Genomic DNA, 20906 nt, shown 5'->3' with positions numbered 1-20906 from the left:
ATTGACCACAATTTTTAAAACTTAAATGGGTACTTACTTACTAAAATAGAAGTAATCAAAATTGAGCAAAGGGAAACCCGAATAGAGGAATTACTCTCGTGCAATAGTTTCTAAAGTTTGTTGACCATGAGAACCATCTGGGGTTCTTGAAAAACAACTTATGCTTGGCTTCCACCCTCAGCTATTCTGATTTAATTGGTATAGATGTGACCTAGACATGAGGCTGTTCTAATAAAAGTTCCCTAGGTGACTGAAATGTGCAGCAAAGTCTGGGAACCACTGTGCCATGACAGCATCTTCCTATTCAAATGTAGTCCCAGAACCAATAGCATTGGCATAATCTGGAAGGTTGTTAGGCATGTAGAAACTCAGGCTCCACCCCAGACCCCCGGAATCAGAATCTGTGGCTTAAGAGATGCACAGGTGATTCATACGCACTTTAAAATTTGAAAACCCTAGAACAGAATTTAAAAAGTGATTTTTAAAAACCACTTTTTAAAATGGCACCACATACAGATGGCTACACAGCTGGATTTTATCTATCCTTTGCCTCGCCTTTAAATTCCAATGCTATTTACACTCTGCCAGGTCCTAGAAAATGATGACAAGTTTCCTTATGAAGAAGGCTCTCTCATGAGCTGTTATTAGGCCAGCAAATACTTAAATAACTAAACTTGCAACCTCCCTTATCAAAACAAAGCGAGCAAACAAACGACCAAAGACCAAGCACACATTCAAATGCAATTTCAAGAATCCTAAATAAAACTGAATATATCCAATTCATATATTCAAATTGAATATAGCAATGACATCAAAAGAACAATACACCATTATCATTAGGGTTTATTCCATGAATGAATACAGTTCACTATCAGAAAATCTATTAATCTGATAGAGAAACACACACACACACACACACACACACACACACACACACACACATTAATCGATGCTGAAAATGTACTTGACATCAAGAAGCAGGGTTCCCGAATAACAAATCTAAGCAACAATAGAGATGAAAGCAAACACTAAAGACACTTTAGCAAAACCCAACAACAAATTTTCCTAAGAGGAGAAAATGAGTCTGCCATCCTAGTTACTTCCTCCAGCCTCCTGTGCTTTTCAGTCCTTAAAAATGTAATCTGACTGGGGTGAGATTATATCTCATTGTAGTTTTTATTTACATTTCTCTGATGATTAGTGAGTGCCATGGAACATATTTTCATACGCTTATTGGCCATCTGTATGTCCTCTTTGGAGAAATGTCTATTCAGATTCTCTGTCCATTTTTTAATTGGATTGTTTGTTGTTTGGTGTTGAGTTGTATGAGTTTTTTATAAATTTTGGCTATTAACCCCTTATCACATGTACCATTGGCAAATATCTTCTCCCATTTAGTAGGATGTCTTTGTTTTGTTGATGGTTTCCTTTGCTGTGAACAAACTTTTTAGTTTGATGTAGTCCCATTTGTTTATTTTTTCTTTTGTTTCCCTTGTCCAAGGAGATATACCAGTGAAAATATGACTAAGGATAATGTCTGAGAGTTTACTTATATTTTCTTCTAGGAGTTTTATGGCTTTGGGTCTTACATTTAAGTGTTTAATCGATTTTGAGTTTATTCTTGTATATGGCATAAGAAGATGATCCAGTTTCATTTTTTTACATGTATCTGTCCAGTTTTCCCAGCACCATTTATTGAATAGACTGTCTTTACCGCAATGTAAATTCTTGCTTCCTTTGTCATAGATTAAATAACCATATAGTCGTGGGTTTACTTCTGGGCTCTCTATTCTGTTTCATTGATGTATGTGTCTGTTTTTATGCCAATACCATGCTTTTTTTATTACTTGCCTTGTAGTATACTATCCTTGTAGTATAGTTTGATATCAGGTAGCATGATACCTGCAGCTTTGTTCTTCTTTCTCAGGATTGCCGTGGCTATTTGGGAATATGATTCCATGTAAATTTTAGGATCATCTGTTATAGGTCTGTGAAAAATTCCATAGGTATTTTGATAGGGATTGCATTGAATCTACAGATTATTTTGAGTAGTATGGATATTTTAATAATATTAATTCTTCCTATCCATGACATGGTATATGATTCCATTTATTTGTATCTTCTTTGATTCCTCTCTTCAATATCTTATAATTTTCTGAATACAGGTGTCTTACTTCCTTGGTTAAATTTATTCCTAGGTATTTTATTTTATTTTTTGATGCAATTGTAAATGAAATTGTTTTCTTAATTCTCTAATAGTTCACTATTAGTGTACAAAAATGCAACCAATTTCTAAATATTAGATATCACATCACACCTATCAGAATGACCATCATCAATAAATCAACAAACAACAAGTGCTGGGGAGGATGTTGAGAAAAGGGAACCCTTGTACACTGTTGATAGGATTACAAATTGGTGCAGCCACTATGGAAAATAGTATGGAGGTTCCTCGACAAACTAAAAATAGAACTACCTTATGACCCAGCAATTCCTGGGTATTTAACCAAAGAAATCCAAACCATTAATTTGAAAAGACACATGCACTTCTGTATTTACTACAGCAGTATCGACAATAACAAAGATATGGAAATAACTGAAATGCCCATCAATAGATGATTGGATAAAGAAATTGTGGTACATATATACAATGGAGTATTACTCTGCCATAAAAAAATGAAATCTTACCATTTGTAACAATATGGATGGACCCAAAGGTATTATGCTAAGTGACATAAATCAGACTGAGAAAGACAAATACCATATGATCTCACTTATATGCAGAATCTAAAAAGCAGAATAAATGAACAAATAAAACAGAAATAAATCAGAGAACAAACTGATGGTTGCTAGAAGGGAGGGAGCTTGGTGAGATGGGTGAGAAAGGTGAAGGAATTAGGAAGTACAAATTGGTAGTTACAAAATAGTCACAAGACGTGAAATACAGTATGGGGAACATAGTCAATAATGTTGTGAAAACTATGTATAGTGTCAGATGGGTACCAGACTCATCAGGGGGATCACTTCATAAATCACATAAATGCCTAACCACTATGCTGTATACCTGAAACTAATACAAAATAATATTGAATGTCAACTACAATTAAGAAAATATAGAGTCATGGAATGTAAAGTACAGCATGGGGGATATGGTCAGTGGTATTGTAATAGCTATGTACGATGTCAGAGGGGTAGTAGACTTGCTGGGGTTATTACTTTGTGAGGTGTATAAATGTCTAATCACTATGTTGTTTTGTACACCTGAAACTAAGAAAAAGATTAAATCAAAAAATATAATTGTAACTAAATCAGTCACAAAAAGACAAATACTGTATGACTTCATTTAGATGAGGTACCTAGAGTAGTCAAACTCATAGAAAGGAAGTAGAATAGTGGTTACTAGGGGGTGGTGACAGTGGGGAATGTGAAGTTGTTATTTAATGGATCAGAGTTTCCAGTTGGAGGATAAAACAATTCAGGAGATTGGTTGCACAACATTGTGAATAAACTTAAAGGTACTGAACTGTATACTTAAAAATGATTAAAAATTTAAATTGTATGTGTATGTCATCACAATTTTTCAAAATGTGATCTGGAATTTGGGACCCATATCACTGTTAAAAAATTCTTGTTTATATATATTCAAGAACTACTTCTTACATTGTCATGAATGTCTATAATTTTATTTATAATACTTAGGCATCACTCTGTGCTTTATTCACTACTATTCTCATTATTAGTTTATATCTATATGTATTTTTATATCTGTATATCTGAGGACTTTCCTAAGTTTGTCCCCTATATCATTGATTATTTTCACAATGAAAGTTCTATTTATTAGTCTTCCAAAGCAGAATTTAATTGTATGACAGCAACTTTAATTTTCTTGCTATTTTTCCTTGTCTCACATGATACACTGTGTTCATGAAGCTATTATTTTATCTGTTCACTTTTCATGTAAATCCTTTCTTCTGAGTAAACAAATTGTTTTTTCTGAAATTTTCTTCTAGCTCTCCACTTTCACATGAATGTTTTTCTGGATCTTGATGTACCCTTTCTTTTGTTCTTCAGTATTTTTACCAAGGGCATACTGTCATGGTTTTAGTTTTACTTAAAGGACAGACTATCCAGATTTAGGGTTTGGTCTCAGAAAAGTGTATGGCTTTCCCTTGGATGCTGTAAGTAAAGTCTCTCAATATAGGTTGAGACTGAGGGCTCTAGAATTGACATATCTGGATCCAAATTCCTATCTTATCATTTACCAGCTGTATAACCTTGGGTAAATTACCTAACTTTCAAATAAGTAAATAATAATAATAAATGATGTTGATAATAATAACGGTGGCCATTATTTATTGAGTATTTATTATATATGACAGGCTCTGTGGTAAGCACTTTAAACTACCTCAGTTACATTTTCAGATTTGCTTTTTTTATTAATGACTGTGAATAAATACTTAAATGCTCTAAACCCCCAATTCCCATTTGTAAAATGGAAATAATAATAATACATGAACTCATAGATTTGAGGTGAAGATTCAATACCAAAGTGCATACAAAGTGTTTAGGGTTCCATAAACGCTTACTGGTCATGGAAGTAGTTGTAGTACCAGCAATAATGTGGGAAAAAGTTAATAAGCGCAGCTCCCACCTGCTGGTCCTTTTTTCAGGAACTGCTGGTCCTTTACCTAGTGAGCCTCTAATATGAAGAGGTGGGCTCTTTTCACCCCACTACCTAGATATGTAAGACCCTACCAGGTAGTCCATGAAAACCCTTACTTTCTATAATGCAAGGCTCTGGAGGACAGATGAGATCCAGCTTATAAAGGGCCTTTCTATGGTGCTAAGGAGTTAGGCTCTAGCCCAGAGGGGAGACTTTTTTGAAGGACTGACATTAGGAAATGAAATCAGATTACAAGATGTCTCCCCTCCTCCTTCCCTTGCTATCCTCCATGTTCTAACCCTGTTGGTTGTTTTCTGGGTTTATAGCCTTTTAAATTGATACAGAAATATCTCTGAACCTAGGAGATGATAGTAGGGTAGAATCAAACTGTATGTCCACAATTTTTCGGAGAACCAACACTACTATTTTTCATGAAATAAAAAATAGGAAGACCTAATGGGCTGCTGCGAGCTACCGCAAGCGGCCGGCAGCCACCGTGGGCGGCCGACCAGAGGCCAGCGACCGATCTGCCTCACCCGGGAAGAGCGCAATGATGATACCAACTTGGGCCAGTGAAGCAACGTCCTCCACAACTAGACTGAAGAACAAAACAACAGCAACTTGTCTGTTCCCCTTCCCCGATTCCCCAGGGCTATTCCCCTCCCCCAAGTCCCCAATTAAAAAAAAAAAAAAGATTCAGTACCAACTACCTTCTTTTTAATATACTTTGCCTTCCTCATCTATGAGTAACCCCAGCAGGGGTCTTTCCTCATCCCTCTGCTTGTTGTTCTCCATGTTCTCTCAGAAAATCAGAGACTCCCTTCTTCACCTGTCAACACTGTGTCAGGTAATGTAATTCATGTGCTTTGTTTTTTTTTTATGGGTATCAACTAGAACATAGTAAGTATAAAATGGCAGACTGCTTTATTACATCCTGATGAAGATGACCATGTAATAATCCTTACCTACTCACTTAGAAAATATCGTTCTGCTTAGAAAGTAGCTCAACTCAGAAAAATGATTGCAATCCAAAATATCCAAGTTTGAAAGTGAAATGTCACTGCATTAAAAAAAAAGTGCCACAAAATAAACAATGAAGACAGCATCTTATGATAATACATCGTGTCGCTCATCATCTGTACCTGCCAGTGGCCTAATGCACCTCACCAGAGTAAAGGACGCCTTCCAAGACACAAGGCAGCCCAGAGAAAAGAGCATGTATGTACACGCACACCACTTTCCATGTGATTTCCCTGTACCAGGGGCTACCTGGAGCCTCTTCCTATATCCCCAGAGGTCTCTGACCCCCAGGTTAAGAACCCCCAAATCTGTATCCTAGCCTGGAGTTCCAGATCCTTCTCTCCAGATGGCTCACAGACACTGAAAGAAGAAAAGAAAAAAAAAAGCCTACAGCTTTATGAGATATAATTTAAAAACACTTTAAAGGGTACAATTCAGAAGTTTTTAATATATTCAGAAAGTTGCACAACCATCACAAATATCTGACTCCAGAACAGTGTATCGCCTTAAAAAGATACCCCATACCCATTTCCCACATGGCCCAGCCCCTGGCAACCACTAATCTACTTTCTGTGTTTATAGTTTTGCCTGTTCCAGACATTTCATATAAATGGAACCACATAATATATGAAAAAAACACATCATGTCACAGTTTGTTTCATGTCATTAACAAGTGCATGTGATGATTTTAATGACAATAAACTCAAATCTGAAACTCAAGTGTTTTGTTTTTTTTCTCCCTCCTGAATGTCATAGAGACAGGGATATGCTCAGAGTACGGAGCGAGAGTGGGATGCGGGGGTATCTCTATTGGCATCAAGAATTAAAAATATTTCAGCAAAAACAGGAGCCTGCCCCCAGTTTTATTATATAAAATGAAATGAAAGAGTGCAAGGTCCCCAAAGAGCAGCATACAAGTCAAAAGGCCCAAAAGAATTTGTAACAACTTTGAAAACCAAAACCTCCTTTTTTTCTTAAATTCTTCTTCCATCAATGACGTTATACAAAAACCAATCAGAGTCAAATTACAAAAGTGCTCACTTTAAATTACTTGATATTTTCATATTCTTTTATAATTATAGAAAATCAAAGAAGAAATAAGATTTTAGTAGATTTACCTAATAACTTTAAAGCACATTCTATAATCCTATGAGCTAGAAATAGATTAAAACAGGTAGCTAGGTATCTAGATAGATAGATAGATAGATAGATAGATAGATAGATAGATAGATAGATAGATAGATAGACAGATAGAGATTTTTTTTTAGTATTTTATTCCACTTGCAAAATATTACTATAGAATTGACCCCTCTTTCCAACTATGATGCAAGTTGACGGATGGATAGATAGATAGATAGATAGATAGATAGAGATTTTTTTTAGTATTTTATTCCACTTGCAAAATATTACTATAGAATTGACCCCTCTTTCCAACTATGATGCACTAATATGCAAGTTGGGGTCCCCTGGGTGCCTTTGTACAGAACAAAATGTCCAGTAAGCTTTGCTTCTGCAGAGTTCAGTGATTTTAACTAGCCTGGAGCAAGTCCACTCTTATCTGTGATACAGAACAATCCCAGCTTTCCAGCTGTGAGGAGGAAAATGCTTTGCATTATTAAATTGTAGCCATATGCTGTAAAAGCAGACCTTGTAAATATGGAGAGAGAAAAGAATTTAAATTGAGAGGAAACTTCAGATGCAGTCAGGCACTGTAAAAAGAACCCCAGATACTTGAGTGAAAGAGCAGTGACAAAAACTGTGCAGAGCAGTGGATACAATCATAATGTAGCCTAAGGGTAGTTATGGCTGAGACCTCCTTTCTCATGGAGCCTCTAACCTTCCCTGTGAGGAATCTGGACATTCAACAAAGAAAGAAAAATAGTTAGAGCAGCGTCTTTTCAAATGTAACAAATTGCAACCTATTTAAGTCCAAGGCCGCTTGACAGTTTCCTGGAACTCGATACAGTATAAATTCAGTGCCTACATCAATGTATTAAAATTTCACTTGGACTCTATGTTACCTTATAAGATCATTTCAGATACCATAAGATCCGCAATACAGTTACAAAGTTAGGAAAAACAAAAGCTTGAATAACTAACTATAGCCCAAGAACTAGCTATGTCTCTCACCGCTTTGTGAAAGGAGAGTATTTACGGTGTTTAAATTCCACTTGGGACTGTGTACCAAGAGGGCCCCTGGCCTATAGAAATGGAGGCACATGAACCTGGAGAAAAGCTGGAGGAGAGCACAAAATGGGGGCTACTGAGCTCGGGCAACTACAATAACATGGTGTGGAGAAAGCTCCCTCCTACCTCAGTGCCCTGATCCCAAGCCTCAGAATCCCTCATCTAACATCTCCCGCCAAGCTCATGCCCACAGAGGCAAGGGTCCCTTAAGATTCACCTCCATCCCCTCTTCAGCCTCTGTCCACTTCCCCTTGTCCCAGAGTTATAGCTGTCACAACTGCCCCCAGGGACTCAAGTGTGGCACCCACTGTGAGTGCCTGGAAACTAATGCGAAAACACCTCAACAGAAAGATTTCTCCTTTCTTTCTCTTTCACAGCAGTGCGTACTCATAAACATCCAGGCTGAGCAAAGACAAGGCCCAACTTTTCTCACTTTATCGCAAGGCCATGCACCACAGTAAACTGTATTATTTATCAGGAGAGGGGAGAAAGGACAAGGAGAAACGTACTAATAATACAGTGGGATTACTACTGACTTAGGGTTTTGACCCATAGAAAAAATGAATTTTAACCTACATTTGCCAATAACTAATTGGGACCTTGGGCAAATCACTTAACCTCTTTGCCCTGTTTTTATAAGTAAAGTGGAGAAGTTGGACAAGCAATGTATTAAGTACTAACATCCTGTTTTCTTGAGTAATGTTTCTGAGAGTGTGTCAAGCAAAAAAAAAGAAAAGAAATGAAAAGATTGGATTACAATAGTAAATTACTCATTTAAAAAAGTTTAACTTTCTCCTTGGGGCAGGGGAGCAATGTGTAAACAAAGATTTATGATGCAAAATACCAATCATAATACAGACAGATGTCCAACCCTGCCTGGGAGAAGCTGATAAGGTGTATGGAATAGTTTGCACAGAAAGGATGGACAAAGTTTGCAGGGTGGATATAGCAGTCCTGGCAAAGGAAAAGAGCATATCACTTGAAAGAAAGGAAAAGAAAGGGAACTTGGTAACTGAATGGCATTTCAAGCCATGACACAGAATACAGGTACATAAGGAGTGAGCCATCAAGAGCTTTTACGAAAGTCAGATTTGTGTTTTATGACGTGTATTCATTTATAACAGAGAAAGAGTGAGGAAAGAACTGAAGCAATTTTAAGGTTTTTGCACAATTTCAGGCAAGCAATAATGTCTACAGCCCAAATAAGGGGAATGGGAACTGAAGCTGGGAGTGGATTCAAGAGACCTTTAATAAGAGAAGATAAATGAATATGTGGAGGATGAGAAAGAGGGTTCTTTCAAAGGAACTCATGAGCTACTCTAACTAAGGGTATGTGGGTAGATTTGGGTAGCCCCAAGATATCTTACACAGAGAAAAACTCACATCTGATAGAAAAGAAAATGAACTGAATTTTGGAAATGTTAAAGAGTTACCCATGGGACATACAGGGAAACATGTCCCAACAGTGGTTGAGTACATGGGTCTGGAACATTAGAAGAGAGATATATTCCAAAGGTACATATCTAGGAATATAAAAAGTGATTGTACCTAAAAGACACGAGGGGGTGGGGGATGATGGAAAACACACAGAGAACTAAGGACAACAATATGGTTAAGAATAGGGAATAAGTTCCATAAGCAACTGAAAGAAAACACAAAGGCTCTTGGATACCAGAAAAAGGCCCTGTTTTCAAAAGCACAGGCAACAAAAGCAGAAATAAAGAAGTCTGACTATATTGAATTAAAAAGCTTCTGCACAGCAAGTGACACAATCAACCGACAACCTATGGAATGGGAGAAAAAATGGTTGCAAACCGTATATATAATAAGGGATTAGCCCTCAAAACATAAGAAATTCCTACAATTTAATAGCAAATAATAACAATAAATAAACTCATAACCTGATTTAAAAATGGGCTAAGGACTTGCATGGACTTTTCTCTAAAGAAGATATGAAAACGGCCAACAGGTATATTTTGAAGGCTCAATGCCACTGATCATCAGAAAGCGCAAATCAGGATCACAATAAGATATCATCTCACACCTGTCAAGATGGTTATAATCAAAAAACAAAAGACAACAAATATGGAAAACGTGGAGAAATTGTAATCTTTGTACACTGTTGGAAAAGAAAAATGGTGCAGCCACTGTGGAAACAGTACAGAGGTTCCTCAAAAATTTGAAAATAGAACTACCATGCGATCCAGCAATCTCACATCTAGGTATTTATTTTTAAAAAAACTGAAGTCAGGGTCTCAAAGAAATTATCTGCACTCCATGTTCAGAGTAGTACTATTCACAATAGCCAAGATGTAGAAACAACCTAAACATCCACTGACAGATGAACTGATGAAGGAAAGGTGGTATATGCATACAGTGAAATACTATTTAGCTTTTACAAAAAAAAAAAAAGGGAAACTTTGTAATGTGCAACAACATGGATGAACCTTGAGGACAGTATGCTAAGTGAAATAAACCAATCATTGAAAGACAAATGCTGCATGACTCCACTTATACGAGGCATCTAAAACAGTCAATATCATAGAATCAAAGAGTGCAATGGTGGTTGCCAGGGTGGGGGGCAAGGAGGAAATGGGGAGTTACTAATCAACAGGCATAAAATCTCAGTAAACAAGATAAATAAACTCTAGACATCTGCTGTACAACATAGTAACTATAGTCAACAATAATGTATTATACATTTTAAAATTTTTTAAGAGGATAGCTCTCATGTTAAGTGTTCTTAAAACAAAACAAAATATGTTCTTAAAATAAAACCAAAAAAAATGTTTTAAGTAAGAGAAAATTTGTAAGTAAAGCCTGGTCAATTGAATCAAGTTAATGCTGAAGAATATGGAAGAATAGAATGGAAAGGAATCACTGAACTCTGGCGATAAAAAGTCACAAATTTAATGAGAGTCATTTCAGTGAGGACAGAAGCTCAGTTGCAGAAGTCAAGAAGGAATTTTAGGATCTTTTATGTCATATCATGAAAAAGAAGAGAGAGATGGGACACTTGGTTACAGAGCGTTGTTTGAATGAGGAGCAAAGATTCTTTTTTTTTTTTTAAGTAAAAGTTGCTAAGATGAAGTAAATAAAATAAGGGAGCTATATGGAGAGGGCCAGGAAGAGTAAGGGACAGAAACTTTTCAATGGAGACAGAAAAATTGGTGGCTTCAGAAAGTAGTACACTATGGAAAGGCAAGTGGGGGAAAAAACATTTATACAATGTTAATACAAGGGACTAAGAGATAAAGACTTGCCAGGGGAAAAGCAATCTCTAATGATACATTTGTACTATTTCTCACATCACTATTAAAAACTATGTAACGAGATTTCATTCTACATTTCCTTAGATGTCAAAAGGCTTCATGAGACTTGAAAACATTTGTTTCTTTTGCATAACATTCTATTCTTAGGCATTTGATCTTGATTTGTAACTTTGTCTACACCACCTTAAGTCTTGGAAGACACATGCAGGGTAAAAAGTCAACAAGTTTCTATTTGGTTCCACATCCAATGATACTTCCTGCAGGAAGTGGCCTTGATCAACCCAGCTAAAAGAGGAAGTAGGACAAAGAGCCCCCACTTTTCTCAAGCACTTGCTAATGGCCAGGTATGCTCTCCTGATCTGATGCTTTCAACTGGAATGGATATAACCGACTGTACTGAATTCCAAAGAAGTCAGCTGTTTTGCTCATGAATATCTTGGCCCTGCCCTCCTGCGTGATATTGTAAAACATGAAGCTTTGATTGGGGGGGTGAGGGGAGTTTAATTCCAAAATTTGTGTTCATCTACAGACAGCTCTTTCTGGGCTATTTATTGTTCTTGCTGTGAAATGGTATATATTCCCAGCTTCCCAAGAGCAAATGCCTGTCTCTACTCCTTATTTTGAGCTTACTTAACATAAATTGACCCATACTGTGTGTCTTCGAATGTAATTTTTAATTCTGAGCTCAGCAACTAGTGGGCACTGAATATTATTTGTTGCCTAATAAGGGTGGGGGATTGGGGAGATATGGGGGGAAAATCTCCTTCTTTCATAACCTTACAGGATATTACTAAATTGTCTTTTTTTCCCAAATTAAATATTACAAGTAATTAGGCTGGAACCATTGTAGAGGCCGGGCATGGTGCCAACTGCTATGTAGATTAACCTTTGAGGAGAGGGTTGTACACAAGTACCCATAATGTAGCCTGTAAAAATACATAGCTGAGGGCTATGTGCCCTTCTGGCTTTTTAAGGGTAATTTGTGAAGAAAACATTTTTCTCATCCTCTCCTCTGAATTCTATTGTAAATTTGAATATTTAAGAACTTAATTGAATGTGATGTCTTCAAAAAAGTTAGATGGTAAAGAAGAAAAAATAATTTTGGGAAAAATCTGTTAGGAACAAAATCCTTTGATTTTAGCACCGATTCGCACAGACCTCATTCTTGAATTACTTAAAAGCTTTACCTACCACGTCAGGTCTTAACTGCAGTTAACCAATCCTTTTAGTGTCTTTCTATTTATACTTTTATGAACAGAAAGCCTGTTTATAGTCTGTTGCATATTGTTTAGTGCCAACGTATAAAATTACTTCTAAGTATCATGAAATAGTGCATTTCCCCCCATGAAAAACATCTTGATTCTGGTAGATACAATAAGCAAGGATACGCAAAGGATTGGGTATGAACTTATTAACTGAGGAGTAAATGGGCTCTGTTTTTTAAAAAAATTACAGTAAATTTTCTCTTTTCTTTGACTGAACACCATGTTCTAAGATAAAACATGTTCTATGAGGTCCTTTAAGGGCCTGTGCAAATGTATCTGCCTTTGTATGCAAACAGCAAAAAAATAAAAAAACGTTTTGTTATTTCTCTAACTGGTAGAGAGTTGTATTAAGTTTGTCCCAAATTTAAGCTTTAAAAAAAAAAGAGTGAAAAGTTAAGCAAATATGGGCCCTAGTGATCCCAACAGATGACAACTAAAACTGCAGACACTGAACTTGTTTTCTTGATCATTATGTGGTTCATTTTCATTAGTTTCATGACAACCTTCTGTTGGCTTCAATCTCATATCTATAAAATAGGGTTGGGGAAAGATCAACCCCCAAATGTTTATAACTTAAAGAATTTCTTAAATGCAAGACAGGCATATTGCTATAGTTAATAAACACTCCTTGTTTAATTTATTCAATTATTTATTTGGTTCCATCTTTGTTCCTGAGAGGATATAAGGTGGCTTATTTGATGTACACCCAATATATGATCCTAATGGTTCCCAGAGGTTTTACCAGACTACATGCAAAAGTCAACACACAAAATAGCACAAGCACCCTATAAAACTTGCAAAAAGGCAAAGGAGAAAAAGTCCGTGTCATTCCAAGTAAGAAAGTGATGGTTAATGATACTTGGAAAACTTAGTAAGTTTACATGATTCAATTTGCAAAAACTGCCCTAGGATTCAATGCTTCTTTGTTATATTTTCAGCCAAGTGAGAGCGCCCCACAAAAGTACAGCCTTCCTGAACTCTGAAACGAGGTATCAGCTTTGAACTGACTTAGTCACACAATCTGATGTCTCTCTCGATCACCTTGTTTTCCTTGGATATTAACCATTCCAGCACTAGACAAACAACCGATATGGGAAACCTAAAAGAGCATAACCCAAGGAATGTAGAGACACAAAATACTAGAGTGAGTCACAGCTAATTTATAAATGATTATAGTCCAATCACACTTTTCCTAAAAGTGGTAGTGGAGTTTTTAATTATTAGAAATAAAGTCAGATTGGAATCTAAGTCCCTAAATGAACAGTTTACCACATTTGGTCCACAACAGTTGTTTGCTATAGTTGAGAGGATATAGCTCTATTGCTTAGAAGAGATTAATTTCATAGTCAAAAAGAAGTAATGGAACATAAACATATAATGTCTGAGTCTATCATAAACAAGGGAAACACACATCATAAGAAAGTAAAGTGGTCCAGTGCTTCTTGACCAAAATACCAATGTCATGTCCTTGGGTGCTAGCAAACATTTAGACCTTAGCCCTCAAAAGATTATGGGGCTCGCTCCCACCACGTAACAAAGAATAAAAACAAACTAGTAAATCACAAATACACAGTATAAAGAAATACCATAAAGACTATTTAAATGCTTTTTTAAAATAACTAAAACTACTTAAGTGCTTTTTGAAATAACAAATATCAAATATCCCTCCTCCTCCAAATGTGCCGTTTTCGTTTGCCTGTGCTTAATTTGCTCTCTAAGTACTAACCCCCATCAAGAAAGACAAGTCAAAAACGCAAGGCCTATCTCTGTAGACGCCCATACTACAGCTTTGAGAGTGGTAAGGTCACTCTCCAGAAGTTCAGAAGTTCAGAGCAATCAGCAAGGAAGTGGTCTCCATGTCTGACGCTGGAGAAAAGCCAAGCCAGGGCAGGTGCCCAGTTTGTGGGGAAACAAACACATCTGCACTTATAGGATGACTGGATGGGAGTCCACCTTTATGTCAATGGTGGGGAACAGATTTCAAAGAGCCTTTATCTCGAAAGGGACTTGCATTTTTGCCATCTTTTCCCAAGCTGTTAGGAAACAGACACAGGGGTAAATGGTAGGAATTGCCACGGGCTGCACTTCTCCCAACAGAAAGCTACCAGTGATAAGAAAGTATTGGCAATCAGGATGACATTTTTCAAAAGTTTAGCTCCTCTTTCTTATAACAATACAAGCAGCAAAGGGATTTGATTGTTTCATTGCTCATGGTAGTAGACTGAAATGGAAATGAATTGTGCCTTCTCCAGATACTGAAACTCAACTTTGGAGATTTCACATTTTTAACCAAGGCCAGAAATAAAAAGGGTCTCCAAAAGATAAATTATGCTCCAAAATACAAACACACTTAAACTTATGAAAAGAACTTTTAATAATAAGTATAACTTATTCCCATTGACTGTAATACAAAAACCTTAGTAAATTCTGAGTTTTCACCTTTCAAATTAGAAACTATTTTATGTTCCCAGTAGTCTGATTTTTTCATGGTATTATAGAATTCTTAATTTCATCAAACAGAACTCCTTAATAATCTCTATGGTTAAGACCATGATATAATGATACAGAAAGCATGCTAAAATGACAGAATGTTTCTGAATCATCAAAGAAAATTCTAATTATATTCCATTTAATTTTGGTGTTATATATGTTTTATATTATAACTGAAAAATTGGTAATCGGTGTACAATTTGTATATATACAATACTCAACTAATCATCTATGCATTTATTTATATCATCCCAGTTTTAGGACATGGTTCTCAAAAAGGCTTGCTTTCCAAGAAAAATTTAAAAGCAAAAAAATTTAGAGGTATTCTACCTTGATGGTTTCTGTTCGCCACCATATTATTATATGCAAACAGATGAATTAAGTGATGCAACACTGAACATAGCGAAAGAAAAAAATTAACCAAGCTTCTCAACAAATACTGAAAAATCGAATTCTTACATAACTATTCAAAGATTATTTATTCGGCTCAAGTAGAGAACATTTTCAAGTGTGCATAATTCTTTCTGTACATGTTCAGAAATGCATTTCAAACAATAACAGCTTTATTAATTTCAAATCAAGCTGCCACTCAAATACAAAGAATATATCCTTTATTTAGTGTGACTTAAAATACTTATCAACTCTTTTTCTATTAAAGCGTTTCCCCCACCCCCATACTTCGTAAAATGAGAGAGGGAGTTTTTAAAAAAATGTTTGGATTTTGGCTATCATACTACACAAAGAAAATATTAGTCAACTAAATAAGAAGAAATTTTAGTAACATTAAAAACATTATAGGCTAATGAAATTTTCTCAACTTCAGAAAATTTCTAACAAAATTTTTATATTCTAAATAGTTTTTCTTTTTTCTTTTGATTTCCCAGCCACACACACACACACAAATAATAAATTAACTGGATTTTGCATTTAAAATTATTCAGTTTTTTATGTTTTATCAATTTGCAATAATATTAAATGATTGATGAAAGTAAAGAAAAATCAACTTAGCATACATTTTAAAATCTGTATGTAATTAGGACTTTTTAATTTTGAAGTATATATGATTTTTGTCAAACACTATGATTTTGTACAATACAGAAAAGTTAATATGTAGTTGGAAAAAAATAATTTTTCTAAGATAAAAATAAGGAACAAAATATAGTCAGGACTCACAAAGAAAAACAATCTTCTGTTTTGCCTTTGCATTTTTACTTGAGTATTTACTTGCTGTATTTTTCTAACATTTTAAAACAAGACTGGTCAGAAATATTTTCTTGTAGTTTTGGGGTTCTTCAGGTATTTCAACCTCACATTAGCAAAGCATTATGACAAGGAAGAGCAAGCAATGAAGGACTTAAAAACTAAGTCTACCTGAGGAAACTCTGATTATTACTTTTTATAAATTGTTTTATTTATTTTCAGTGAAAATACAAATGAGATAATTTGGGGAGGACAGGGGTATTTGTGGTTAGTTTGGATTTTTTTGGTTGTTTGTTTTGTTTTGTTTTTGTTAGTTTATTCTTAGAGCACTCTTTTTACCAAAGTCACAGAGATAATTCCAATTTTTATGATATTTATGAAATATTAGAACTTTTCTATTCGCTTTGTCTCATGTGAAAAGACACTCCTCCTAAATCAATATCAAAATGCTATATGTTCAGATTTAGGAACAACAAAACCAGGAGGGCAGCCAAGTTTAAAAAGCCCATTTTTCAGATCTGAAACTTCTGAAAATAAAGAGGATACCTGGCATACATGAAATTAAAGGAAAAGTCCTACCTTCATTATTCCCTGGTCCTGGACATCCAATAAAAAACCTTACGGAATAAAAACTTGTTTGCAACAATCCTTCACTGAACACATAACCAACCACCCTCACAAACCCCTATGATAATAGTATGGAAATGTTTACTTTTTCTTGTGTGTTTTAACAGAAAGATTAAAAGGTGTTTTGGCTCTTCACACAGCAATGACTTTTAGCACCTGAAACACACACAGCTAAAATACATGCATATTCATTTTCAAAGGAACACCAACAAAAAATTAAAACGTTGGTGATTAGGTAAATACGGATGACGCCAATTTAGAAGTATTTGCCACTGCGAAGGGCCTACACAGAATCACATCTTGTCCTCGTACCTGCCTGCCAGAACAAAATCGGCAGCTGACCAATTATGGGGTGTTTATCTATACAGTGGTACCTTTGTTCTCCAACAATGTCAGATTGCAAACGTCCTGGAACACATATTTACCTGGAGGATTCTTGGCAGGATCATTGTGGCTTGGACTTCCTGATTGTCCAGAATCTGTAAAGAAATCACAGAATATGTTTTCTTTATAATTTGTTTTGAAAGAATTTCACAATCCTCAGAAAGACTGAAAATGTTTTTTAAGGTAGAACAATGAAGTTAAGTGTTTAAATAAAGTATACTTTCCCATGCCTTTCAGCAGCAACATTTTATTTATCAAACTACATGAAGGTCTATAAGTATTTCTAAGGGAAAAGGAAATAAAACAGTGTATATAGATCGATAATATGCTTGGGGTAGAGCAAGACTAGCATGAAACAAAAGGTCCAGTGACAAAGGTGATTTGAAGGTTGGGCCTGTTAAGCAGCAACACAAACAAAGCAGATAAATCCCCTAAAATTCAATCTGAGTATAATCAGACACACTTTTTTCAAAACCTGAAAACATTTTTATTCAATGACCAACATACACAGAAATGAGAGTCCTTTATTCCAGAATTTCATGTGCATACAACACACATATCCACTCCAATAATCACCCAACCTATTGGATCCAGGCCCAGATGTGTCTGCATCCCATAATAGCAATCGATTTGCAAACACCCAGAAAAGCATACATTACTAGAGAGAAACCAACATGGCTTTGTGGAGAGCAAATTGTTGGATCAATTTAACTTCCATCTAGGATAGACGGAGAGAATCTACAGATAAGAAGGAAGAGATCAATGTTGTATGTCTGAATTTCCTGCCCCATCGATGCTACGGAAAGGATCACGAAGTCTCCGCTACTGTTAGGCAACATGTCTTTCCTAACTAATCCGACACTGTTGTGTTTTGTTCACTCTTATTTCCTCTATGTCTCCTCTGCATTTATCTGCGTCATTTGCCCCATATTATTATACAGTCACTTGCAGGTTGCTTGGTAATCTGCTTGGATGGGTTCTAGTATTTAAGTTTTGTCTCCCCAACCAAATAGCATGAGAAACAGAGGCAGAGATCCTGTCTCCTTTTGTATCTTCCTCAGTGTGCCGTTCATGGCTGTGAATGTGCGGGGCTTTCCATAAGTGCCAGAGAAACGGACAGCTGAGATCCAGCAGCCCTTCTTTGCTTGCTTAGAAAAAGCAATTTTGAACTTGATAGTGAATTTCAACAAAATCTGATAGGTGGGGCCCAGACGAGTCTCTTCCCTGAAAGCGAGCCATGGTTTCTAAGCCAAGACAGGCATCCAGCATCCCTTAAGCAGAAAAATCTTACCCTGGTTTTTTGATCATTGTAATTCTGCTCTTCCATGTACATGATGAACATACTGCCATGGCTGCTTTTACTGTTCAAGGCAAGGACGTCCTGTTAGCTTCTTTTGTATAAAACTTGGTTATTTATTTGTTTATTTATGATGCCCTTTGCCTCATGCCTGCTAACTAGATTTAATGCTGAGATCGGAACTTTATCCCTTCATCCCATGTCCTTGTCCTTTTTGCCCTAGAACAGTTTTCATGAAATCTTAACAAATCTATTTAGTGATGCCCATATTATCCTCCAATTTATTTCTGATTTCCCAAAGTGGAAGTACAGAAACTATTGGTAAGGACTCCTTCCACAGTCCAATTCTGGCTAGGGTCCCCTGAGGATAATCAGTGATTTGGGTCCTCTCTAAAAAGCTTGTCTTTAATCTCTCATGAATTCTATTACTTCCTCTGGAATTGAGGCAAGATTTAGTGATTTATAACTTAGAAGATCAATCTTTCTCTTTCTACGTTCCCATAAACAATGGTACAATACTGACCACTTCCCAGGCATGGGACATGATAGTTACCTAAAAATGATAAATTATATTATTTTGCTACAGCCTCAGCTATTTCTGCCTTGCGCTTCTCTGACAAATGGCACTTGGTATTGATACCACACTGCAGTTTAATTTCTCAAGTAACTCTAACATTTAGAGGAGTTCCTATTTATGCATATTAACACACCCACTGACCAGAACCTCCCATGTTTTCTTTTTCCCTCTAAAGCTACTTCATATTTTTGGAGGCACAGACACATACACCTCAAAGTGGCTGATGCCACCACCTTCATGACAACACACCATGAGGCAGGTTAAAGTTGTCAGCAGAGGACAGAAGCTGTAGACGCTATGTGAACCTTAGCATGTTTAGCTAAATCAACTTCAAAATGACACTACAAAACTCTTTCTCAACATCTGGCTGCTAAAATTTGGTCCATTCCTAAGAAAGTATCCAGTTAGAACAATGGCACCCCTGTGACCACAACATCCCACTTGGGAAACCCTATTCTTTTCTGCTGCAAACTACCCTTTTCCTCCATTTCCAACAACTGCAGACCAACTTCTTCAATTGAAAAAACAAAACAAAACACACACACAATTATTAAAAACAAACCACAAGCATTTGAGGCAAATCTGAAGTAGACCCTAAATTTGACTCACATACTTGCTTTCAATGAGGATTCCACTTTCTAAAATGATCTGGCATTGACTGGCACACAGAGGCAGATTCTCCCCTAATACTCCAAAGTCTGTGCCCTCTCATGAAGTACAATGGCGTACATATACTAGCTCCCCAAAACACAAAAAAAGGGCCCCCTCAGAGAGAGAGCTAGAAAACATTTACTTTTCAGACTGTAAACTGGAACACTATAATCTCCTCTTAACTCTTATGTCACCTTATATCAGTCACTTAATTCCAACTGCTGGAAAAGGAAGTTATCAGGGAGTCACAGTTGGCAGAGAAACCAAAAATGAACTGTTATTGTGGTTAACTTCAGAGAAGGAATTATTCAGACCACATCTAAAACCCTTCCAATTCACCACCTAGGTCAAATTACTCTTTACCCAAAGGTTTTATTTAACCACTTCCATCATTTGTTCAAGTCGTGTGTGTGTGTGTGTGTGTGTGTGTGTGTTTGTGTGTGTGTGTGTGTGTACTTAATATGTTCCAGTGAATCCCAGCTCTGCTCCCCTCTAGTAGTGTGATCTTGTGCAAAATTACTTAACACTTACAACCTTGGGGTCCTGATCTTTAATACTGTCATATTGTGTATGTCATAGAACCATTGCAAGGATTTATATGATATAAAGCATCAAGCACTGGGTAGACACACCCTACACAACCAATAAATGAAAGATACTGTTAAACACAGAGGCCACATTAAAAAAAATGATTACTATTTTTAGTGGACTATCAGGAAGAAAGGGAGAAAAGGGGGACATGATGAAATTCTGTCCATCCCAGGACAAGCATCTAAAATTGTCTGTGGTGAATCAACTTAACATAGGCCGAGTACGTGCCCTCCTGAGAACTCCTAGCTCAATGCGTTAGTCCCACTCTCCCCAAGAGAGAGGTCATTACTGCTACTGTCGGGAGCTGTCATGTTCAAAAGGCAGTAGTAGATATCAGCCATTTGATAAAATGTACCTTCCAGAAGGCTGAATCTTTGAGGAACAAGGCTGGTAAAAATGCGGGTTGTGAGTCACCCAGCACACTGGGTCTACAGTCTAGGAAGAAGATTTTGATGCAGTGGAAAAATAAGAGAGAGCAAGAGGTCTTGAAGGCAGCAAACCTAAACCAGTCCTCCGTCATTCCCTCCACATTTCATTTTGTCTTCCTTGATCGCAATCTCTATTTTCTTCATTTCTTTGTCCCTTTCTGACGTGTCTGAACGTAAGGTAGAACGGAAATACATTTTCTACTACGTATTTATGAAAATCTCATTGTCCCCATTCTTTAATTTGAAGACTGAAT

At 36.4% G+C, this 20906-nt stretch overlaps 1 protein-coding gene across 12 annotated transcripts in view; it reads right to left on the bottom strand.

Moving 5' to 3' along the window:
• The window catches only part of NFIB (nuclear factor I B), a 301210-nt gene that overhangs the window by 77415 nt on the left and 202889 nt on the right, over positions 1-20906 (bottom strand). For all 12 annotated transcript variants that reach the window (XM_019664419.1, XM_019664413.1, XM_019664414.1 and 9 more), the window contains one exon: positions 17150-17203. In XM_019664419.1, coding sequence (XP_019519964.1) covers positions 17150-17203 — 54 coding nt within the window. The remainder of the gene's footprint in view (positions 1-17149; positions 17204-20906) is intronic.

The sequence above is a fragment of the Hipposideros armiger genome, unplaced genomic scaffold (assembly GCF_001890085.2).
Source record: "Hipposideros armiger isolate ML-2016 unplaced genomic scaffold, ASM189008v1 scaffold_422, whole genome shotgun sequence".
NCBI classification, from domain to species: domain Eukaryota; kingdom Metazoa; phylum Chordata; class Mammalia; order Chiroptera; family Hipposideridae; genus Hipposideros; species Hipposideros armiger.
This window is presented reverse-complemented; position numbering and strand designations above follow the sequence as displayed.